This window comes from Mustelus asterias, chromosome 13 (assembly GCF_964213995.1).
Source record: "Mustelus asterias chromosome 13, sMusAst1.hap1.1, whole genome shotgun sequence".
NCBI classification, from domain to species: Eukaryota; Metazoa; Chordata; class Chondrichthyes; order Carcharhiniformes; family Triakidae; genus Mustelus; species Mustelus asterias.
This window is the reverse complement of record NC_135813.1, coordinates 17,092,546-17,117,718: the sequence shown is the minus strand read 5'-3', so window position 1 is coordinate 17,117,718 and position 25,173 is coordinate 17,092,546. Positions and strand designations below refer to the sequence as shown.

The window sequence follows — 25,173 nt, the reverse complement described above, 5'->3', positions numbered from 1 at the left end:
GCAGAAGCAGACCATTCGGCTCATCGAGACTGTACCAACTCTCCGACAGAGCATCTTACCCTCTCCCCTGCGCTATCCCCGTAACCCCACACATGGAGTTACACATGGCTAATTCATCTAACCTACACATCTTGGACACCAAGGGGCAATTTAGTATAGCCAATCCGCCTAACCCATAAATCTTTGGACTGAGGCAGGAAACCGGAGTCCCCGGAGGAAACCCATGCAGAGACGGGGAGAATATGCAGACTCCACACAGACAGTGACCCAAGGGGAGTCGAACCCGGGTCCCCGGTGCTGTGAGACAGCAGGGCTAATCATTGTGTCTATTCATGATTCTTGGCTTTAACAATGGTGGCATAGAGCGCAAAAGCAATTGTGTTAAAGCATTGAGAGGCTCTGGCTGGGTTTTTCTGGGGGTCTCACCAAGGAGGGGGGAGGTTGCGGTGGACTGGCTTCAAGTCCGTTGATATTCGGCAGGACTGGAAGATCCTGGCAGTGGACGGGGCTGGAAAATTCCTGGTCAGTGGTTAGGTCTCAGCTAGAGCATTGAAGTCAGTTCTGTGCACCACACTTCTGGAACGACGTCAAGGTCCCAGAGACTGCGCAGAGGAGATTTGCTCGAATACCAGCAGGGATGAACAACTTTAGTTAGACGAGAAGCTGGGATCTTTCTCCTTAGTGCAGGGACGGTTAGGGGGAAATTTTAATAAAGGTGTTCAAATTCATGAAGGGTTGTAATTGCATAAGTAAGGAGGGCCTGTTTCCAATGGCAGAAGGCACCGTTAGCAGAGGACAAGGGTTAAAGGTAATTAGCAGAAGAATCAGAGGTTGGGATGTTACGATCTGGAATGCACTGCCTGAAAGGATGGTGGAAGCAGATTCAATAGCATTCTCAAATGAGAATTCCTGAAGGAAGGAAAACTTGCAAAGCTAAGGGGAAAGATTCGGACGTTGTGGGAGGCTAATGTTCCCATCCCCTTAGAGAGCGATAACTTTAAAAAAAAATGTGATGAACTTTCCAGTAATCAAGTCAAAGGATCATCCAGGCACAGTGGGTTAGCGCTGCTGCCTCACAGCGCCAGGGACCTGGGTTCGATTCCTGGCTTGGGTCACTGTCTGTGCGGAGTCTGCACGTTCTCCCCGTGTCTGCGTGGGTTTCCTTCGGGTGCTCCAGTTTCCTCCCACAGTCCGAAAGACGTGCTGGTTAGGTGCATTGACCATGCTAAATTCTCTCTGTGTATCTGAACAGGCGCCGGAGTGTGGCGACGAGGGGATTTTCACAGTAACTTCATTGCAGTGTTAATGTAAGCCTTACTTGTGACTAATAAATAAAGACCATTTTAAGACTTTTACTGTAACAAACAAAAATCAACATCGAAACATTACTTGGACCATTAATACATTAAACTGCAGAAAAGGTATTCCTTATTAGCTTCTCAACGTACAAAAACTTCCATTTTATTTTTACAGATTATAACACACTCTGAGCAAAAATGTAGTCCTGTGTTTCAATTTCCTAAACTCCTCCCAACTTTAGCAAGATCTTGTCTTAAGACCATAAGATATTGGAGCAGAATTAGACCACTCGGCCCATCGAGTCTGCTCCGCCATTCAATCATGGTTGATATTTTTCTCATCCCCATTCTCCTGCCTTTTCCCCATAACTCCAGATCCCCTTATTAATCAAGAACCTATCAATCTCTAATCTCAAAGACACTCAATGACCTGGCCTCCACAGCCTTCTGCGGCAAAGAGTTCCACAGATTCACCACTCGCTGGCTGAAGAAATTCCTCCTCATCTTTGTTTTAAAGAATCGTCCCTGTAGCCTGAGGTTGTGCCCTCTGGTTCTAGTTTTTCCTACTAGTGGAAACACCCTCTCCACATCCACTCTATCCAGGCCTCGCAGTATCCTGTAAGTTTCAATAAGATCCCCCCTCATCCTTCTAAACTCCGAGTACAGACTCAGAATCCTCAACCGTTCCTCATGTGATAAGCTCTTCATTCCAGAGATCATTCTTGTGAACTCCTCTGGACCCTTTCCAAGGCCAGCATATCCTTCCTTGGATATGGGGCCCAAAACTACTCACAATATTCCAAATGGAGTCTGACCAGAGCCTTATACAGCCTCAGAAGTACATCCCTGCTCTTGTATTCTAACCCTCTCGACATGAATGCTAACATTGCATTTGCCTTCCTAACTGCCGACTGAACCTGCATGTTAACCTCATTCCGCACACCGTCTCCCCTGGGTGAATCTTTCAGGGTCCTCCACTCAATCATCTGAGTATAATCAAATGGACTTCTATCTTCTGGTGATTTCTTGTTTTTTTAACTCTCCACGATTCCCGTGTCTATTAAACAGGAGTTACGTCCTCACCTGCATTTTGCTTGGTAGTTCTCCCAAAAGCTGACTTTTTCTTCTACCTGCAATAGCCACAACTGTTGTAGATCTTGCTCCGCCAAATCCCCTGGTCTGACTGACTGACTCTGAGAGCCTGGCCAGCAACAAAGTTAGCTGCCTCCTCCTGTGTGTAAAGGTGTTAAAACTTGCACTGGTTTCTGACTCAAGTTTCAATTTGAAATTTTGGGCAGGATTTTCTGGCCTCGCTCATACCGAAACCGTAAAATCATGCCCCAGGTCAATGGACCTTTCCATGGTCCACCCCTCGCCCTCTCCGATTCCCGGGGCGGTAAACTTCTGGCCTCTGTCTCAGTAACAAGCAGGTCACATGAGCTTGTCTCTGGGCTGATCAATTAGGCGGTCCCATCCAGTAGAAGGTCCAAACTATTCTATTTTACCTTGAATTAAAGGAGACAGTTTAAAACATGACTGTCTTATGAAGTGCACTATTCGCAGCATAAATTGGATAGATTTTATTTCCAAAGAATCACATAAGGACAATGGGCTGAATGGCCTATTTCTGTGCTGTAAGTTTTATGGTACATTAATATCAGATTCAAACCAAGCTGAAATATTCTGCCTCTTAAGAGAATCATAGAATCCTACAGTGCAGGAAGAGGCCATTCGGCCCATCGAGTCTGCACCACCACAATCCCACCCAGGCCCTACCCCCATATCCCTACATATTTACCCACTAACCCCTCTAACCCATGCATCCCGGGACACTGAGGGGCAATTTAGAATGGCCAATCAACCTAGCCCGCACACCTTTGGACTGTGGGAGGAAACCGGAGCACCCGGAGGAAACCCACGCAGACACAGGGAGAATGTGCAAACTCCACACAGACAGTGACCCAAGCCGGGATTCGAACCCAGGTCCCTGGAGCTGTGAAGCAGCAATGCTAACCACTGTGCTACCGTGCCGCCCAGCGTCCTCGCTTTATATTTTGTTATGCTTCACAACTGATATTTTCTGTGATGTGTTTCGTAATTTACATGGTAGTTTATTAGTGGTTAAACAACAAATATAAGTTAATCAACATATAATCATGAAACACTAACCTAATAATGAGGGGCATGGATCAGCTAGATAGTCAACATCTTTTCCCAAAACTAGAGGGCATAGGTTTAAGGTGAGAGGGGAGAGTTACATAAAGATCCAGAGGGGCGATTTTTTCACTCAGTGGGTGGTGAGTGCCTGAAACGAGGTGCCAGAGGTAGTAGTAGAGGTGGGTACAATTTTGTCTTTTAGAATAGAATCGTACAATGCAGAAGGAGGCCATTCAGCCCATCGAGTCTGCACCGACCACAATCCCTATCCTCTATCCCCATAACCCCATGCATTTACCCTAGCTTGTCCCCCTGACACGAAGGGGCAATTTTAGCATGGCCAATGTACCTAACCCGCACATCTTTGGAGTGGGGGAGGAAACCGGAGCACCCGGAGGAAACCCATGCAGACACGAGGAGAATGTGCAAACTCCACACAGACAGTGACCCGAGCCGGGAATCGAACCCAGATCACTGGCACTGTGAGGCAGCAGCGCGAACCACTATGCCACCCTTTAAAAAGCATTTAGACAGTTACATGGGTAAGATGAGTGGAGAGTGATATGGGCCAAATGCGGGCAATTGGAACTGGCTTAGTGTTTTAAAAAATGGGCAGCATGGACAAGTTGGGCCGAAGGGACTGTTTCCTTGCTGTAAACCTCTATGACTCTACACCGGATTGGCTGAAACAGGGAAATCACGCTGTAAAATATTGACGGCTGCAATTTTTGCTGCCAGGATCAGGAGTTACTTTCTATCGGAGTCAGCTGGCTGAGGGTTGCCCACCTGTGGTGTGTCAACATTGCGAGGATTCAGTCACCGCGAAGCACTCAAATCAACATCACAGATTTCCTGAGGCTTTTTTAACAACATTAACTGGGAGACAAGGCTGTGCCGATCTTCTTTAATTTAGAAGTCTTTACTTTTGAAATGTGCTGTCTCCTTTTGAGAAATAAAGATTTTAATCTTCAGCCTGTTTCCTGTAATTGAGCGCGAATGAATGTTTTAAACGTTATGAAGAAAGGCAGGATACGGGAAGCCTGAAATTCTTACATTTCCCATGATCTGTGCGATCCATTATAAAGCAGCTGATGAAATGTCCCACATCACTTTACACAATGAATATTTGAAATGAAACGCCTGCAGTTACTTCGGAAATTAGCGACCATTCTGAATCGGTTCAGCATTGGCAGTGGGATGAGTAGCGGGTTCATTTGTTTATTTTCATGTATCTTCTCTCTATCACTCACTCACACACACATTCTCACGTTCTCACTCACTCACCCCTCTCTCTCGCTCTCTCACTCACTCTCTCACTCACTCTTTCACTCTCTCTCTCTCACTCCTCTCACACACTCTAACTCTCTCTCTCACTCCTCTCACACTCTCTCACTCCTCTCACACACACTCTCTCACTCACTCTCCTCTCTCACTCTCCTCTCACTCTCTCACTCTCTCTCTCCTCTCCTCTCTCTCTTCTCACTCTCTCACTCTCTCTCTCCTCTCTCACTCTCCTCTCACTCCTCTCACTCTCTTACTCACACCCTCTCTCTCCTCTCTCTCTCACTCTCTTACTCACACCCTCTCTCTCTCTCTCTCACTCTCTCTCTTACTCACACCCTCTCTCTCCTCTCACTCCTCTCTCTCCTCTCTCACTCTCTCGCTCCTCTCGCTCACACACAGACACATGGGGAATAGTTGGGGGGAAGTGGAGGAAGGATTCCCAAGCTGATGATCAGTCTGTTGAACACTCCTTCTGTGGCCAACAAATCCTGGCGTTGAACTCGAACCAGGAACTTCTGGTCTAGAGTTTGGGTCACTACCACTGTGCCACAAGGTACTGGTTAATGACAGATCTTCAGGGGAGCCCCCAACAGACCTTTGATTAATGCCAAGGGATTGTTCCTTTTTGCTTGTTCAAGTAGTTCAGATTTTGTTTTGATGCTGGGGCAACACTCCGAGTACTGCTCTGTAATATAGAAACATAGAATCCCTACAGTGCAGTACGAGGCTATTCGGCACTGCACCAACGACAGAGCATCTGATCCAGGCCCTATCCCCGTACCCCTCATATGTACCCTACCAACCCCCCTAACTGACACATCTTGGGACACTAAGGGTTAATTTAGCATGGCCAATCCAGCTACCCGGCACATCTTTGCAGTGTGGGAGGAAACTGGAGCACCCGGAGGAAACCCATGCAGACACAGAGAGAACATTCAAACTTCAAACAGACAGCGACCCGAGGCTGGAATTGAACCCGGGTCCCTGGCGCTGTGAGGCAGCAGTGCTAACCACTGTGCCACTATCAAGGCTCTGGAGTTGCCTCTGTACTTGAGCCAGCAGAATTGGGAGTCCACCTGCCCTCCTTGGACGGTGAGGACAAAGTTGGTAGTTTGGAAGGCTGCCTCTGGTAACACTGTTGGATTTACCGCTGTTTGGATACAACAGTGTGAGCCTCACCTATTGCTCTGCATGGAAATAGTATTTAATAATATGGAGTTGAATCATAGCAGGAATTTTAACTCTGCCCAATGAAAACTGCATGGGACGGCAATTAAAATCCAATTCTTAGAGCTCATTCCCCAACCATTTTTTTAATGTGTTTTTTTTTTGATGACCGAGGTGCAGAATGTTCTTGGAGTTGACCCAAATAATCTTAATTGAGTTTGACCAAGTCATGTTAGACAGACTCAATTGGGAAAATCCTCCAGCCATTCACGCCCCGCTAATATTGCCGGCGAGAATGGAGAATTTGACGCTCAGCCCTGCGTTCTATTCACTGCGGCGGGACTGGAGAATCCCTGCCCGTGGGGCAGGGTGCATCTCCACGCCACCGGTTCACGCAAGGAAAACCCTACCAAAGCTCCCAAAGTTCCTAATTGCTGTCCAGTTCCAAGATTCACCTATCGCAGTTGAATCAGCAAGTGACCCAAACGTGAAATGTGACCATCAGGGTGAAGTACCAGACGGTGAAGAAGAGACAACTTACTCAGGAGAGGATAGCGTTAGCAGGGGCATAAAAATCTGTGTATCGCACAGGAGTGAATATCGTGACGGGGGGTTGGGGGGTGGGGGGTTGGGGGGTGGGGGAGGGGGGTGGGGTGGCATTACTAAACTACAGCACTGGGCCAAACCTATATGAGGCTCTGTTTTCACAATTGACAGTATTCAATGCAAAGCTTAATCTCTTTTTTTATTTTTTATTCCTACATGGCAACTATTTGACCACTGCTAGCAGGATTTTAATAACTTGTATCCCAGTCTGCTTTAGCAAACTGATTTATCAATTTTGCGAACTCTCTGAAGTAAGCACGGCGGCACAGTGGTTAGCACTGCTGCCTCACAGCGCCAGGGACCCGGGTTCAATTCTAGCCTGGGGGGGTCACTGTCTGTGTGGAGTTTGCACGTTCTCCCCGTGTCTGCGTGGGTTTCCTCCGGGTGCTCCGGTTTCCTCCCACAGTCCAAGAATATGCAGGTTAGGTGGATTGGTCATGCTAAATTGCCACTTAGTGTCAGGGGGATTAGCAGGGTAAATATGTGGGGTTACAGAGATGCGCCCTGGGTGGGATTGTTGTTTGTGCAGGCTAAATGGGCCGAATGGCCTCCTTCTGTACTGTCGGGATCCTATTCTATGACATGGAATCTTAAATAAAAACATATTTTGATGTGAACTTGGGAAACGTTCAGTTGAGGGTGAAGCAGTCACGATGAAAAGGTACTCTCTTCAATACTAAAAGCAAAATGACAGCATTGGTATTAAATACATTATAGTGAATTTAAAGTTGCGATCACTGAGTAATTACTGGACTCCCGGGCTACTGCAGTTGCATTTTAAACCTGTGGAAATGAATCTTGTCACAAAATAATGAACAGTTTTGTCAATGTTAATTTTATGAGCGGGGTTCTCATACAGGTATTGTTTTCAGATGAATGAACTTGCTTTAATATCTGATGATGACGAAGCAGACTTTCAGACTGTCAGTGGAATGCTATACATTCAGGAGCTGTCAGTTCCTGTAATAAATACACTGTCGCAGGGTCATTTACTTACACGTTGGCAGGGAATAGCGGATGAGTTGCAATGCAGTGATTTTTATTTAACGTATTTATTCATTCACGGGATGCGGGTGTCACTGGCTGGGTCTGCATTTGTTGTCCATTCCTAATTTCCTTCGAGAAGGTGGTGGTGAGCTGCCTTCTTGAAACGCTGCAGTCCGTGTGGGGTATAGGTACACCTGCAGAGGTGTTAGGGAGGGCATTCCAGGATTTTGACCCAGCGAAGGTGAAGGAATGGCGATATATTTCCAAGTCAGGATGGTGTGTGGCTTTGAGAAGAACTTGCAGGAGGTGGTGCTCTCAAGTATCTACTTCCCTCTTGTCCTTCTCGGTGGAAGTGGTCACAGCGTTGTCTAAAGAGCCTTGGTGAGTTGCTGCACTGCATCTTGTAGATGCTATGCACGGCTGTCACTGTGCATTGGTACTGGAGAGAAGTGAATGTTTAAGATGGTGGATGGGGTGTCAGTCAAGTGGGCTGCTTTGTCCTGTTGAGCTTCTTGAGTGATGTTGGAGTTGCACTCATCCAGGCAATGTTAGTGGCCTTTAAGGAGCAATTTAACACCACAGCACTTACTGCTGACTAAACTGGCTCCTATTATTGTACAAACCTGTGTGTTTTAACCTCTAATCGTGAATAAAGACACAAAGCCGCCTTTAAAGGTTTAAATACAATTTTCTTAATTTTGTAGTTACTTAGAAAATAGTCAACACTCGCAATGCATGGGCTAAATACTCACGACTGTTACTTAACTTAAGGCTGATTTCCACTTGCATATGAAACCTGGCCAGGGATTTACTGCATGGATATCAGTCTTTCTCTTCTTCCAGATGTTGTATTTTTCTGTGAATGTTCGTTCTGGGTTTTCACTGAACACAAGCTCTTTGTGTTAGCGTTATCATATCCCAAACGTTCCTTGGTAAACAGCCAATGAATTGATCAGAACCTGATTGCCTCGTTCGATTGGGCCAATCAGATAGAGCCAGCGCAAATAGGGTTGGGACCCTCCAGACCCCATCATGTTTAGACCTTACTGTACAGAGCCGACATTTCAATGCTTATACAAGGAAACACTGGCTCCAGAAAGGTCTACAAACAACTGCTTCAGCTCTTTAGGGCGGCACAGTGGTTAGCACTGCTGCCTCACTCACCTGAAGAAGGGGCTTGGAGCTCCGAAAGCTTGTGTGGCTTTTGCTACCAAATAAACCTGTTGGACTTTAACCTGGTGTTGTTAAGCCTCACAGCGCCAGGGACCCAGGTTCGATTCTCAGCTTGTCTGTGTGGAGTCTGCATATTCAAAAACAACTTGGGTCAAAATTCAGGTTTGCTTGATTGAAGACCTTTCACCATATCAACAGTTAAATCTCCGCAGGCCATTCGGCCACACTGTGTTAATTAAAGACATACTTTTAAAGCAGTGATTCAAAGCTCTGTTGCACAGAACTTTATAGAGGTTTATAAAATCATGAGAGGCGTAGATAAGGTGAATAGCCAAGGTCTTTTCCCCAGGAGTAGGGGAGTCCAAAACTAGAGGGCAAAGGTTTAAGGTGAGAGGGGAAAGATTTAAAAGGGACCTGAGGGGTAACTTTTCACACAGAGAGTGGTGTGTATATGGAGTGAGCTCAGTAAGACGTCTCACAACACCAGGTTAAAGTCCAACCGGTTTATTTGGCAGCACAAGCTTTCGGAGTCTCGGGCTCCTTCTTCAGGTGAGTGAATGAGTGAGTGACTCACTCACCTGAAGAAGGAGTGACACTCCGAAAGCTTGTGCTATCAAATAGACCTGTTGGACTTTAACCTGGTGTTGTGAGACTTCTTACTGTGCTTATCCCAGCCCAACGCCGGCATCTCCACATCATGGAATGAGCTGTCAGAGGAGGTGGTCGAGGCGGGTACAATTAGAACATTTAAAACACATTTGGGCAGGTACATGGATGGGGAAGGTTTAGAGGGATATGGGCCAAATGCAGGCAAATGGGACTAGTTCAGTTTAGGAAACCTGGTCAGTATGGGTGGGTTGGGTCGAAGGGCCTGTTTCTGTGCTGTACACCTCGATGACTCTGTGACAGAGGTTGATCCAAAAAGCTGAGTTGAAATTTGGAAATTAATTTTGCCTCTCCGAACCAGATATTTTTTGTTTTGTGACTGTTTGTTTGTTCTTATTTCTTTCAGGTCCCTCTGAGGTCTCCGCCTCAGTGAGGTACAGTCGGAGGCCGACCTGTCCTGATGCCTCTGTAGTAAGCAGCCTGAACACTCCACCGGTGCCCAGACACAGGAAGAGTCATAGCCTGGGAAACAAGTGGGTGAAAGCATTTCTTAGAACACTGGGCATGATTTTGGACAACGAAGGTCTTGTCTCAGTCTCTAAAGTAAACACGTGCTTGGGCAGTTCTGCAGTGAGGGACTTTGCTTGTGAAACTTGAAAGGATTGTCCATTCTAACTGAGGTCACTGTCTGTGTGGGGATTGCACGTTCTCCCCGTGTCTGCGTGGGTTTCCTCCGGGTGCCCCAGTTTCCTCCCACAGTCCCAAGATGTGTGGATCAGGTAGATTGGCCATGCTAAATTGCCCCTTAATGTCCAAAGATGTGTAGTTAAAGTTTATTTATTAGTCACAAATAGGCTTACATTCACGCTGTAATGAAGTTACTGTGAAAATCTCTAGTTGCCACACTCGGGCGCCTGTTCAGGTACACTGAGGGAGAATTTAGTATGGCCAATGCACCTAACCAGCACTTCTTTGGGCTGAGGTAAGTTAGATGGATTAGCCCTGCTAAATATATGGGGATATGGGGATAGGTAAGATGCTATTTCGGAGACCTCGGTGCAGACCTGAATGCAGGGCTGAATGGCCTCCTTTTGCACCGTAGGGATTCTCTGGAGTCAGTTAACAGTAACTGTGCTTAATCTACCCCCCCTCACTGATTCCTTGGTTCAATTCTCTGCCAAAGTGTGCAATTATCTCGGGCACGACCCATTCATGCCACACTCCTGCTGCAGCGAAATCAAAGGATTTGGCGCTCTCCGTCCACTGCAGTGGGATGGGAAAATCCCACTGGCGTGAACAGTGGTAAGATTCCGGCGCACAGCTTATTTCGGAGCCGGAATTCTCCGGCTCTTCAGCTGCCGCTGAACTGAAGTCAAATAAGTCAAATTTCAGTTCGCTGCAGCGGGACCGGAGAATCCCGCCGGAGGGAATGGCCGGAAAATCCCGACCCTGGCCATCAAATTCGAATACGGCGACAGGTACAAAAGACAAAGCGGGCAAAACCAAGCGGAGTGATTTTGCTTTTGGGACAACTCATTTCGAACTGTTCTGCTATTTCGTTTTATGTCATTATTGCTGTGTAAGAATTTGGTTTAAAATGAGTGGCGTATCTGATTTCCAGTAATTTTAATATCAGATGGTTTTTAAAGTTGATAGATGTGGTTATTGGTCATTCGCTGGCTCCTTGCCCGTCCCAAGATAATGGCCCATTAATCAGCGCCTCTGAAAGCCCCATAAAATCATCAGCTCACCCAGAGCAGCGGAGTCTGAGCCGTTTCCAGTCCTGTTCAGGCCCAGTTGTTAGGTGACAGATTAACTTTCGGCCATCAGTCTCCTAAACTGAACGAGACTGAAAATGAAAGCTGTAATTCTCAGAGATATCGCACTTAATGGATCGCGAACGCCCTTGTCCTGAACCTTGCCTGCAGTCATTTTTTGCAGAGATTCTGTTTTGGAAGCATGAGATTAATGGCTGTCGAGGATGAGTTCTGGAAAAACTGATGCACCTCGCAGAGCTATTGCTCCGAGTGATTCATGTCTCCAGGCATCTTGTCTCAGAGGTGAACAGTTTCGCAGGAAGGAGTTTTAACCGCTTCAGACTCACAGATTTTCCCATACAGCTCCTTTCACTTCTTATCCTCTCTTGTTTATCATATTCATGGCAATTTCTACTGAAAATACTTGGGTGTTCATAAGATATAGGAGTAGAATTAGGCCATTCGGCCCACCGGGTCCATTCCGCCATTCGATCATGGCTGATATGCTCGTCATCCCCATTTTCCTGCCTTCTCCCCATAACCGTTCAACCCGTTACCAATTAAAAATCTGTTTGAAGAATGGAGCTCATGAAACCAGAAACTGAATCAATAGGACCAAAGTAGCCACGTGAGCTTTAACAGAATTGGATTCCTGCAGCGTTTTATATCATACTCAAGGCAGTGGCACAGTGGTATTGTCACTGGGCTAGTAAACCAGAGACCCAGAGCAAGATCTGGGTTCGAATCCCACCACGGAAGATGGTGAATTTTGAATTCAATTAAAATCTGCAATTAATGATGACCGTGAAACCATTGCCAATTGTCGTGATAAAAACCTATCTCAGCGCCAGGGACCCGGGTTCAATTCTGGCCTCGGCTCACTGTCTGTGTGGAGTTTGCATCTTCTCCCTGTGTCTACGTGGGTTTCCTCCGGTTGCTCCGGTTTTCTCCCACAGTCCAAAGATATGTAGGTTAGGTTGATTGGCCATGCTAAATTGACCCTCGTGTCAGGGGGCCTGGATGGGATTGTGGTCAGTGCAAACCCGATGGGCTGAATGGCCTCCTTCTGCACTGTAGGGATTCTATGGTTTACTAATGTCCTTACCTGGCCTGGACAGGCGGCACGGTGGCACATTTGTTCGCGCTGCTGCCTCACAGCGTGAGGGACCTTGGTTCAATTCCAGCCTCGGATCACTGTTTGTGTGAAGTTTGCACGTTCTCCTCTTGTCTGCGTGGGTTTCCTCCGGGTGCTCCGGTATCTTCCCACAGTCCAAAGATGTGCAGGTTGGGTGGATTGGTCATGCTAAATTGCCCCTTAGTGTCAAAAGATGTGTGGGTTAGATGGAATTAGCCATCGCAAAATTACCCTTTAATGTCCTAAGATGTGTAGGTTAGATGGATTAACCATGAGGTCACGAGGATGGAGTGGGGGAAAGGGCCTGGGTGAGATACTCTGATGTGGAGATGCTGGCGTTGGACTGGGGTAAGCACAGTAATGAGTCTCACGATATCAGGTTAAAGTCCAACAGGTTTATTTGGTAGCACGAGCTTTCGGAGTGTCACTCCTTCTTCAGGTGAGTGCACTCTGAAAGCTTGTGATTCCAAATAAACCTGTTGGACTTTAACTTGGTGTTGTGAGACTTCTTACTGAGATACTGCAAGAGAGTCGATGCAAATTCGATGGGCCAAGAGGCCTCTTCTGCATTGTAGGGATTCTATTCTACTCTTGGTCTGGCCTACATGTGACTCCAGACTCACACCAATGTGGTTGACTCTTAAATGCCCTCTGAAATGGAGGGCAGTTAGGGATGGGCAATAAATGCTGGCCCAGCCAATGACACCCACATCTCGTAAACATGAATTTAAAAAACTCAGTCACGTTTGCTGTTTGACAGAGGTGAGGGTTTATACTGATTTCAGTTGGAGTTGTAGATAATAAAGAACAAAGAAAATTACAGCACAGGAACAGGCCCTTTGGCCCTCCAAGCCTGCACTGACCATGCTGCCCGACTGAACTAAAACCCCCTACCCTTCCGGGAACCATATCCCTCTATTCCCGTCCTATTCATGTATTTGTCCAGACGCCCCTTAAAAACCACTCCTGTATCCACTTCCACTACCTCCCCTGGCAGCGAGTTCCAGGCACCCATCACCCTCTGTCTAAAAAAAACTTGCTTTGTACATCTCCTTTAAACCTTGCCCCTCGCACCTTAAACCTATGCCCCCTAGTAATTGACTCTTCCACCCTGGGAAAAAGTCTGACTATCCATTCTGTCCATGCCCCTCATAACCTTGTAGACTTCTATCAGATCGTCCTTCAACCTCCGTCGTTCCAGTGAGAACAAACCATTTCTCCAACCTCTCCTCATAGCTAATGAGCTCCATACCAGGCAACATCCTGATAAATCTTTTCTGTAACCTCTCCAAAGCCTCCACATCTTTCTGGTAGTGTGGCGACCAGAATTGAACACTATAATCCAAGTGCAGCCTAACTAACACACTCCGAAAGACATGCTGAGTAGGTGCATTGGCAATGCTAACTTCTCCATCAGTGTACCCAAAATGGGCATCTGAGTGTGGCGACTAGGGGATTTTCACAGTAAATTCATTGCACTGTTAATGCAACCCTGATTGTGACACTAATAAATAAACTTTAATCCTTGGTCTGTGTTTAGTCGGCAGACCTCAGCTGGAGTTTCAGTAAGTACATTGTGGTTGGCTTCCACAATCTTGCAGTAGGAACAGAAAAATCCTGTTCCTGACCACTTCTGGAAGGAATTGATGTGGGATAAAGACAGATAAAGGTGGGGGAGTGAAGCATTTGGTTTATGGTATGCTTTATACGTTTGAATTACCTCCGATTAATGTAGAGATGACACTTGCTTCTAAGTGTGCAACAGAGTTCATAGAATCATAGGATCCTACAGTGCAGAAGGAGGCCATTCAGCCCATCGAGTCTGCACTGGCCACAATCCCACCCAGGCCCTTTCCTCATAATCCCATGCATTTACCCTAGCTAGTGGGTTTCCTCCGGGTGCTCTGGTTTCCTCCCACAGTCCAAAGATGTGCGGGTTAGGTTGACGCTAAATTCTCCCTCAGTGTCAGGGGATTAGCAGGATAAATGAGTGGGGTTGTGGGGATAGGGCCTGGGTGGGATTGTGGTCGGTGCAGACTCGATGGGCCAAATGGCCTCTTTCTGCACTGTAGGGATTCTATGATTCTAGTCCCTCTGATGTGTGGAAAACCGACAGTGGAAATAGTTCATTCGAAGCTGAGAGTATTACAGCTGAAGGGCATTTTAGAAAGGAATGGAAATGGGGTAAAGTGCACAGGTAAATGAGAGACAAGACTGACCCAGAGGCAAAGCATTGTGGCATGGGGGGAGGGGGGGGTACATGTTGGTCGATGCCAGACAGGAGTTGTGGCCACGTTTGGCATCATGCTTGGTTTGAATGGAAGCGTTGGGGACCAATTGGGCATTTGAGTGCAGTGAGCTGGGCAGGTCCTGCCCAATACCGTCTGGCTCTGATGGGTGACGGCCTAGAGGCATTATCGCTAGACTATTAATCCAGAAACCCAGCTAATATTCTGGGGACCCGGGTTCGAATCCCACCACGGCAGATGGTGGAATTTGAATTCAATAAAAAATATCTGGAGTTACTAATGACCACATTGTCGATTGTCGTAAAAACCCATCTTTTTCTCTCTATAGCAGCTAACATCACTAGATTATCTGCCACCTCCCCCCCCCCCGCCCCCCCCCCCCGCCAACAGCTACCTATGACTACTTCTGCGACCTGTTCCAATTCTTCCAAGACTTGCCCCTCTCTATCTCTGCAACCTCCTCCAGCCCTCGTGTGTCCACCTCTTATAGAGGTCTGTAAAATAATGAGGGGCATAGATTAGCTAGGTAGTCAACATCTTTTCCCAAAGGTAGGAGAGTCTAAAACTAGAGGGCATAGGTTTAGGGTGGGAGATTCAAAAGGGTCAGAGGGGCAATTTTTTCAAACAGAGGGTGGCGAGTGTCTGGAACGAGCTGCCAGAGGCAGTAGTAGAGGCGGGTACAATTTTGTCTTTTAAAATGCATTTAGGCAGTTACATGGGTAAGATGGGTATAGAGGGATATGGGCCAAATGCGGGCAATTGGGACTAGTTTAGTGGTAAAAACTGGGTGGCATGGACAAGTCTGGCCGAACGGCCTGTTTCCATGCTGTAAACCTCTCTGACTCTATGACTCCAGGAATATGTTCAGCCAGAGTAGACATCCTGACTCCTTGTGGGTGCCACATTGAGTGTCTGTGGGAGTAACTTATATAGGGAATAGGAAGGGGGCCTAAGTGGAGCTGAGGGTTTTCCTCGACTAGAATTCATGAATGAAGAATGGTGGGTGCTTTAATCTGTGTTTGGCCTGTGCTCTACCTAACCTGAGACTCGGCGTCGGGTAAAGAACTGGAATGAAGAATGATAGACCACAATGAAAGCAAAGTTCAACATGTCGTGAGACCCACTGTATTCGTTTAACAATGTCACTGATCACAGAGTGGTCGATCCCTCCAGCATTGTGCGTGACGCATCTCAAAACAACATTCTTCAATAAGTTATTTTCAGCCGCGTTAGAAAGTGAGCGCTCGGGAGTGTTTTTATTGGGTTTGATTATTTTTTTATTGGGTCCCCTCGGTGAGTATTTCCAGTGTAACCAGCGAGCGGTTCGAATGAGTCACCCGGTTTAAATGTGTTGATAATTAATCAATTGTTGCCAGATGTGTTTATCCTCGCCCCAGGTGTGCTCTTTGTTCGCTGGCCTGCGTCCAGTGTGTGTCTGTAAGCGTCCCGTCTGCACTCTGCACTCACACAAGAGTTCAACTGGTTTTGCCACGGAAAACCTCGGCCATCTCTTCACACCCGGCGATATCGGTGCAGGGAACCACCCTCCTCCAACCCCCACCCCCATCAAATCCCCACCCCCATCAAACCCCCATCCCCAAAAAACCAGCATTAAACTCTGAAAATTTTTTTGAAACCCAAAGCCATTAAGATACGAGACTCGGGGCAGGGTTTTGCAAAAGGGGGAGGGGCTTCGAACACTTGACACCAGGTCACATGGGGGTCACGACCCTGCAGTGTGTAGTGAACGGTGACCCCATAGTGATTTTCCTCAAATTGCCCCGATTAATGGCTGATGAGCAAAGCCACTGCCATCCGGTGAAGGGTGCTGGGCAGGCTGTCAGATGGAGATCTGTGGGAGGCCCTCCACTGGTTGAAGAAGCAGCAAGCTGGTGAGTGAAGGAAAGCGAGGTGGGGGCCTCAAGATGGAAGTGACCGTTCTCCACCATCCTTAACTTTTAAAATAAAAACAATCAACAACTGGGCACCTGTCGCGGTGGGGGTGGGGGTTGTGGGCTATGGGTGAGGATGGTATGGGAGTGGAGGGGATGTGTGGCGAGGTGGGGCAGCCCCTCCAGGAACCTCAGGCGGCGCGCTGGCACCGTAGTTAGCATTGCTGCCTCACAGCGCCAGGGACCTGGGTTCAATTCCCGGCTTGGGTCACTGTCTGTGCGGAGTCTGCACGTTCCCCCCGTGTCTGCGTGGGTTTTTTCCGGGTGCTCCGGTTTCCTGCCACAATCCAAAGATGTGCGGCTTTGGTTGATTGGTCATGCTAAATTGACCATAGCGTCAGGGGGAATGGCCTACCACACATCCTGAGACTGTGTCCCCTGGTTCTAGATTCCCCAACCAGAGAAAACATCCTCCCTACTTCGAGCTTGTCCAGCCCTGTTAGAATTCAATACATTTCAAGCAGGTAAAATTGAATGTTGGAAGCAATAGGGGAGGCGATGGCCTAGTGGTATTATCGCTAGACTATTAATCTAGAAATTCAGCTAATGTTCTGGGGACCCAGGTTCGAATCCCGCCACGGCAGATGGTGGAATATGATTGCAATTTTAAAAATTTGGAATTAAAGATCTACTGATGACCATGAAACCATTGTTGATTGTCAGAAAAACCCATCTAGTTCACCAGTATCCTTTAGGGAAGGAAATCTGCCATCCTTACCCAGTTTGGCCTACATGTGACTCCAGAGCCACAGCAATGTGGTCGACTCTCAACTGTCCTCCAAAGGAAACTAGGGATGGGCAATAAATGCTGGTCAGCCAGCGACGCCCATGTCCTACAAAGAAATTTTAAAAATTGCACTTTGATGAACAGAATCGTACTTTGGCTTTCAAATGACTCCAGGTGTCTCTGGAATAACAATGATTTTAATGGTTTATGTAAAATTCCCCTCTTAGTTCACTTTGCAAATGCATTTTACAATTTAGGATTTTGCTGAAATATTATGCAATATTTCTGATGAACAGGTTAAAATTTTGCATTGTTTGCTGTAACTCCTGGTGTAACTCCCACATGTTGAATCATCTATAAAACATCATTCCTTATAGCATTTTAATTTGCCGTATAACGGAATATATACGGTGGCACAGTGGTTAGCACCACTGCCTCACAGCGCCAGGGACCCAGGTTCAATTCCCGGCTTGGGTCACTGTCTGTCCGGAGTCTGCACGTTCTCCCCGTATCTGCGTGGGTTTCCTCTGGGTGCTCCGGTTTCCTCCCACAATCCGAAAGATGTGCTGGTTAGGTGGATCGGCCATGCTAAATTGCCCCTTAGTGTCAGGGAGACTAGCGAGGGTAAATGCATGGGGTTGTGGGGATAGGACCTGGATGGGATTGTGGTCGGTGCAGACTCGATGGGCCGAATGGCCTCTTTCTGCACTGTTGGGATTCTATGTTGAATCATCTATAAAGCATAATTCCTTACATTTTATTTAGTGTACAACAGTGTACAATATATGGTGACAATATGAAGAGTAATTCAGTAAAAATGTTAAAATCAGTCTTAATGTATTATTAGCATTTTGTTTCCATGTTTATACCGCATGTTCCCAAAAATATATTGAATAGTTGTTTCCTCAGCTCTGATCCGTTTGCATATAATTTGCTCAACTTTTACCCTTGTGATTCTGCAAGTAATTTGGTTGTCATTTAATACATTCCATACCAAATATAGTTGTAAATGTGCCCATCACCTCACCCTGAGTTTACTTGGGACTTTCAAAATAGCACCAATTTTGAGAGGTGTTTCTTCCTCGAGCGTTTCCGTTCCATCTCCATTCGTACATTGCCCAAAGGAAATTCTGTCCTGAGCCAAGGTATTCACTGAGCTTTTGAGAGCCTGATCCTTTTATCCGAATTCTAATTTTAAAATGTTCCTTCATTTAGGTATTTAAGAATTTTGACTGATGCAGCTCACAAACGGGTTTATCGAGGCAAAAATAGTTTTAGTTACCGTGGCGAGCTGCCACCTGAGAGTAATGCAATTATACATGACAGAAAATAACTTGTAACAGAAGCCACACCGAACCTTTTCCTCGTTACAAATACAGCAGTTAGCTACTGAGTAAATTTAAACATTCGTAAGCTTTTAGAGCATTCCTGGAGGCCAAAGGAATCAACTTAAATTTTGTGGCCCCCTCAAAGGCCACAAATGAACTCAATTAGCAGAATCTCTCCCGGGTTGATGGATTCAGTCTGTAAGTTGGGCCAGTTTTGCACCTGGTGCTAACCATCTCCTCCAGCGCCAGCAGCTTTGTCTCTATTTGTTTTGCTGTGTGCGTGTCCGAGCCCGTGTCCGCGCGTGTGTGGCCTGTTCTTTCCCAGGGAAGGCACCCTAACGTTTTCCTTCCTCCATGCCCTTTCACAAGATGTCACTGGCAAAGCCAGCATTAGTTGCCCATCCCTAATTACCCTTGAACTGAACATTTCAGAGCGCAACTAAGAGTCAACCACATGGCTGTGGGGCTGGAGTCACATATAAGCCACACCAGATTCCAGGGGTAGGGGGGAAGGGTGCAGATTTCCTCCCCAAAGGACATTAGTGAACCAGATGGGTCTTTATGACAATCGATAGTTTAATGGTCACCATTACTGAGACTGTTGGCCAAAGCTTTCCGGCCCATCCCACCAGCGGAATCTTCTGCTCCCGCCCTGATGGCGACCGCTGGTGGATGGTGGGGAGATTACAAAGCACCAAGGATGTCGGCGGGGCTGAGAGATCCCGTAGTGTTAGAATGTAACCAATGATAATATTGGATCTGTTGTAGTGTGACCAATGGTAGCATGCTGTTAGGGTCAGCTGACCCAGTGACCTATGTAGCCAATGACAAAAGGATATGGTGATCAGCTGACCAGCTGACTCAGTATAAATAAGAGGCTGCTGGGGTTTGTGGGAGTTTGGAATGGCCCAGGATGAGGCCTCAAGTGTTGGAGTAATGAAGTTTCTTTTTTCTTTGATTTACAAGTTGGAGTAAGTCTTGTTTCATTTTACTGCCAATAAGTGAAGAGCCCCTTCTGCTGGATGAACCCGTGGCTGGCCAATGGCAGTCAGATCGCAGAATCTGAAGTGAAAATTACGTTCAGCATTAACTCCCCCAGAATATCCCGTCCTAGAACTTTCAATTCCAGGACGGGAATCTTGCCACCGTTCACGCCAATGGGATTTTCCCATCCTGCCGCGGTGAACAGAGATTTGGCTGGCCGCCAGATTCGCCGATTTCGCTGCAGCGGGAGCGTGGAGTAAACGGCCGGTAAGATGGCGCCCAAGATTTTTAAATTGAATTTAAATTCCACCAGCTGCCGTGGCGGGATTTGAACCCATGTCCCCAGAGCATTAGCCTGCGATGTCAATGGAGTACCAGCTCAGTGACATGTCACCATCTCCCTCATGGCCGTGCATGTGGGTTATCTTCGAGGCATCTAATGCACAGTGCTTTCCAGCTTGCCCCACATGCAGGCCACAGTAGAGAGAGCGCTGATCCCTGACATCCCACCAACAGACTCCTTAACGGCAATAAAAACGTAGCTGGCGACCTGAGCAAATCTTCGCACCTGCTCATTTAATGAGGTCCACTTGAGTTGAGAGCACAGCTGACAGTATAACTCCGCACTGGCAGTGCTCTTGAAATGTGCAAAATCCCACTGGTAAGCACCTTACTCTTGAGGACACGACCAGGTCAACGCCAGGCCGCCAGCGCATTTCTTAAACTCCCGCCAAAGATCACAGAAAGGTGAGTTAATCATCGAATCCCTCCAGTGTAGAAGGAGGCCATTTGGCCCATCGAGCCTGCACCGACTCCGACAGCAATCCCACCCGGGCCCTATCCCCGTAACCCCACATATCTACCAGGACTAAGTCCCCATAGCCTACACATCTTAGGACGCTATGAGGCAATTTAGCATGGCCAATTGACCCAATCCGCACATCATTGGGCTGTGGGAGGAAACTGGAGCATCTGGAGGAAACCCACATAGACACGGGGAAAATGTGCAGACTCCGCACAGACAGTGATCCAAGCCGGGAATCGAACCCGGATCCCTGGCGCTGTGAGGTAGCAGTGCGAACCACAGTGCCACCATGCCTCCCACTGAATATAATTTATAGATTTATAAAATCCTACAATGCAGAAGGAAGACATTCGGCCCATTGAATGTGCATCGACCACAATCCCACCCAGACCCTATCCCCATAACCCCATGTATTTTCCCTAGCTAATCCCCTGACACTAAGAGGCAATTTAGCCTGGCCAATCCACCCAACCTGCACATCTTTGGACTGTGGGAGGAAACCGGAGCACCCGGAGGAAACCCACGCAGACACGGGGAGACTCCGCACAGACAGTGACCCAAGCCGGGAATCGAACCCGGGTCCCTGGCGCTGTGAGGCAGCAGTGCTAACCACTGTGCCACCGTGCCGCCCACTGAACATAATTTTGCACTTCAGATTCTGCAGCGGTGATGTGCTCTGGAGTGAATTATGCGGAGAAAGGCAGTGCCATTGAGTGCAAGTTGCAAATGGTCGGATCGAAAGTTTAGTGGAATGGTAGCTGGAGATTGCTGCCTGGTGGTTTTCAGCCTGTGTGTGTGTGTGTGTGTGTGTGTGTGTGTGTGTGTGTGTGTGTGTGTGTGTGTGTGTGTGTGTGTGTGTGTGTGTGTGTGTGTGTGTGCTGTGGCATTCCTCACTTGTGATGCGTTAGAGTTTAATCTTGTTCCAGAATGAAGCTGCAGGAGGCCAGGCTGTAAATTTCAATTACATCAGATTCCAAACAAATGGAGACTATAAAATCCACATGCCCATGTGACTGATCGTCCCCACATTTCGACAGTCTAATGTGGCTTGATGAAAATTACATTGTGTTCTCACCACAATTTCTGCCCCAGACGTGACGCGTTGTGCCGCGGGGCAGTTGTACAGCGCTCGTACCAGTATATTTTTGAAGCAGGGCAGAGTTTTTGGGGAGAGGGGCAGGCGAGAGTGGCACACGGTGAATTGCTCATTCAGAGAGCCGGTGCCCGGGCCGACCGGCCGCCTCCTGCACCGTCCCGCTTTCTGTGATGCTGTGAAAGTCCATGGTGTGTTTGAGAAGCAAAGACTGATGGTCACGTCAGGTTCTGGCAAATACTGTGGACCACTGCGAGGAGATGGCCCTGCAATGCCTTGAAATGGCACCTGATGCAAACCACCTTCATAACAACTAAAAGATGGATGGCACGATGGGTGGTATGGTGGCACAGTAGTTAGCACTGCTGCCCCACGATGCCAGAGACCCAGGTTCAATTCTGGCCTCGGGTCACTGTCTGTGCGGAGTCTGCACGTTCTCCCCGTGTCTGCGTGGGTTTCCTCCAGGTGCTCCAGTTTTCTCCCACAGTCCAAAGATGTATGTACTAGGTGGATTGGCCATGGTAAAGTGCACTTTTGTGTTCAAAAATGTGTAGGTTAGGTGGATGAACCATAGTAAATGCATGGAGTTACAGGGATCGAGTGTGGGGATGGGCCCAGGTGGGATGCTCTTTCGGGGGGATAGTACAGACTTAATGGGCCACATGACCTCCTTCTGCACTGTAGTGATTCTGTGGTTCTATCATACAATCATAGAATCCCTACAGTGCGGAAAGAGGCCATTCGGCCCATCGAGTCTGCACCAACCACAATCCCACCCAGGTCCTATTCCCGTAACCCCACATATTTACCCTGCTAATCCCCCTGACACTAGGGTCAATTTAGCATGGCCAATCAACCTAACCCGCACAGCTTTGGACTGTGGGTGGAAACTGGAGCACCTGGAGGAAACCCACACAGACACGGGGAGAACGTGCAAACTCCACACAGACAGTGGCCCGAGGCCGGAATTGAACCCGGGTCCCTGGCACTGTGGGGCAGCAGTGCTAACCACTGTGCCACCGTGCCGTCCCATCTCCGGCATTCTGCCGACAGACTGTTAAGCATTAAAAATGTCACTCACCTGATGAAGGAGCAGCGCTCTGAAAGCTCGTGATTGCAAATAAACCTGTTGGACTTTAACCTGGTGTTGTGAGACTTCTGAATGTGCACAATTTTCTAACGAAGCCTTTATCTATTTCCTATGCAAACGAGGATGTCTGGCCCACAGTGGCCGTCTCTGCGCTCTGCTAAGGCAGTCAAAACTATTAATATTTCCATACAAAGAGTCTATAAAAGAACGTTGGCTAAAAGGAAAACTTTCAGATGTTTCATTTGCTTTTTTAATCATTAACATCTGTATCTGTTTTGCATCATGACACTCTCTGAGAGGGAACGGAGTGATGTCGAGACAGATGGGGAAACTCGGCAGTTAACTGACGTCTGAAGATGTGTGCGTGGAAATTCTGAGATCAAGTGTACAAAAGTATTTCCCATGCTTGTAATGTCTGTTCCCTGTCTCCAATTTCTCTGCTGGCTTCCACCCTTTCTCTTCAACCCTGTCCCAAAGATTATTTGTCTCCTTCCCAGGTTCCGAATCCACAGACAACAGGTTGCAATCCTGTATAAATAACCAACATTCACATGCAAGCACTTCCACTAAGGAGGGGGGGGGGTCACTGGATAATGATCCTGTACGGGAGCCTCGTCAGACAATAAAGGGACATCAATGTTCATTATAATGTCACAGGACTGCTTGAGCCCAGCTAACAGGACAGACTGAAGATTGAACCTTGCTAGTTGGTGCCTCTCTAATTCTGATTTCTTGGGCATCCCCGATTTGAATCGCTCCAAGGTGGTGGTCATGCCTTTAAGCTGTCAAGGCCTGAGCTCTGGTATTCCATTCCTGAACCTCTCCACCTCATGACCTAACTTTCATCCATTAAAACGCTCCTTAAAATGCATCTCTTTAACCCAGCTTTTGGTCATCAGTCCTCCTGATGTGTTTGATGTTGTATTTTGTTTTATGACAGTCCTGCAAAGTGCCTTGGGGCATTTTAATACATTAAAGGATCTTTGATTTGATTTATTATTGACCCATGTATTGGGATGCAGTGAAAAGTATTGTTTCTTGCGTGCAATACAGACAAAACATACTGTTCATAGAGTACATAGAGGAAAAGGAAAGAAGAGGGTGCACGCACTATGCAGACAAAACTTACCGTTCATAGAATACATAGAGGAGAAGTAAAGGAGAGGGTGCAGAATGTAGTGTTACAGTCATGGCTAGGGTGAAGAGAAAGATCAGCTTAACATATGGTAGGTCCATTCAAAAGTCTGATGGCAGCAGGGAAGAAGTTGTTCTTGAGTTGGTTGTTACGTGACCTCAGACTTTTGTATCTTTTTCCTGACGGAAGAAGGTGGAAGAGAGAATGTCCAGGGTGGGGGGGGATCCTTAATTATGCTGGCTGCTTTGCTGAGGCAGCAGGAAGTGTAGACAGAGTCAATGGATGGGAGGCTGGTTTGCGTGATGGACTGGGCTATGTTCACAACGCTTTGTAGTTTCTTATGGAGATTATCTATACAGAATATATATGTACACACATGCACATATGTATACAATATATCCGTAAATATGTTTTTGTTTTTGAGGTGCAGTTTGTGTCACTGCTAATGAAGGATACAGCATAAGTTCTTTTATCTTTTTGGTGAAGCCAGATATTTTCTCTCTTCCAGTGTGATGTGCCAGTTTAGTGTTGTTGAAAGTAAAAGTGCAACATTCCCGACGGAACGCCCGCGGCACCTACTGGACGACAGTGTTCTGGAAAGTCACAGTCCGGCCAAGAATCAGGAAAGTTCCAATTTTTCCAACGGAGTTTCGATAGGTAAGGATGATAAACTTGCACGTGGTGTTTTTTTTTCCTGGGAAATTGATGCCTTTTCTAATCAGCAGAAACACACTGAAAATGACTCTCCGCCTCGTACCCCCCACCTTCCCCCACTCTTTCCCCCCCCCCCCCCCCCCCCCCCCCCCACCCCCTCCCGATGGGATTTGGGGAGGGCAGGAATTTGTCAGGAGATACCCTTCAAATTCTGGTTTGCATTAAGATAGTCCGGGTAGCAATTGGGTGCAAACCAGGTTCATACCAAAGTGTTTTGAAGTTTTTATTTAACTTTTTTTTTCCTGGTTCCCAAAAGCGACGCCTATTCCCAGACAGGAGGGAGTGTTAATTCTTCAGGAACACGCACAGGAATCCAAAGTCCATCCTGACTAACAGCCTGCAGGGGACGGTGCTTCCTGCACCCTGCTGGTGGCACACCTGAGTTTGGGGGATTCACCATGTGAGGATTAAGAGTGAGCTCGCACACTTGTCACATCCTGACTCAACCTTATTTCATTGTGGTAACGTTCCCTACCTTGGTGTATCCAATTGTAACATTGAAAACGATATGCTTTTAGTGCTAACCTGACCTATCTCAGACCCCGGTACACCTGGAGCATAAGTTCAGATGAATCCAAGTGTCATTTGTTCTTTCAGTGTTTAAAGTTTATTTATTAGTGTCACAAGTAGACTTACAGTAACACTGCAATGAAGTTACTGTGAAAATCCCCGAGTCGCCACACTCCAGCACCTGTTCAGGTCAATGTACCCAACCAACACGCCTTTCAGACTGTGGGAGGAAACCCACGCAGACACAGGAAGAACATGCAAACTCCACACACACACTGACCCAAGTCGGGAATCGAACCCAGGTCCCTGGCGCTGTGAGGCAGCAATGCTAACCACTGTGCCACCGTGTCGCCCCAGTGTACCTATAACAATAGCACCTTTCATTGATCTAGCATCTTTAATGTTCAAATAGAGCC

General features: G+C 47.3%; 1 protein-coding gene across 4 annotated transcripts in view; it reads left to right on the top strand.

Annotated features, from left to right (window-relative positions):
• Positions 1-25,173, top strand: part of ralgps1 (Ral GEF with PH domain and SH3 binding motif 1) — a 758,896-nt gene that overhangs the window by 667,280 nt on the left and 66,443 nt on the right. For all 4 annotated transcript variants that reach the window (XM_078226428.1, XM_078226430.1, XM_078226431.1 and 1 more), the window contains 2 exons: positions 9,685-9,811; positions 24,042-24,190. In XM_078226428.1, coding sequence (XP_078082554.1) covers positions 9,685-9,811; positions 24,042-24,190 — 276 coding nt within the window. The remainder of the gene's footprint in view (positions 1-9,684; positions 9,812-24,041; positions 24,191-25,173) is intronic.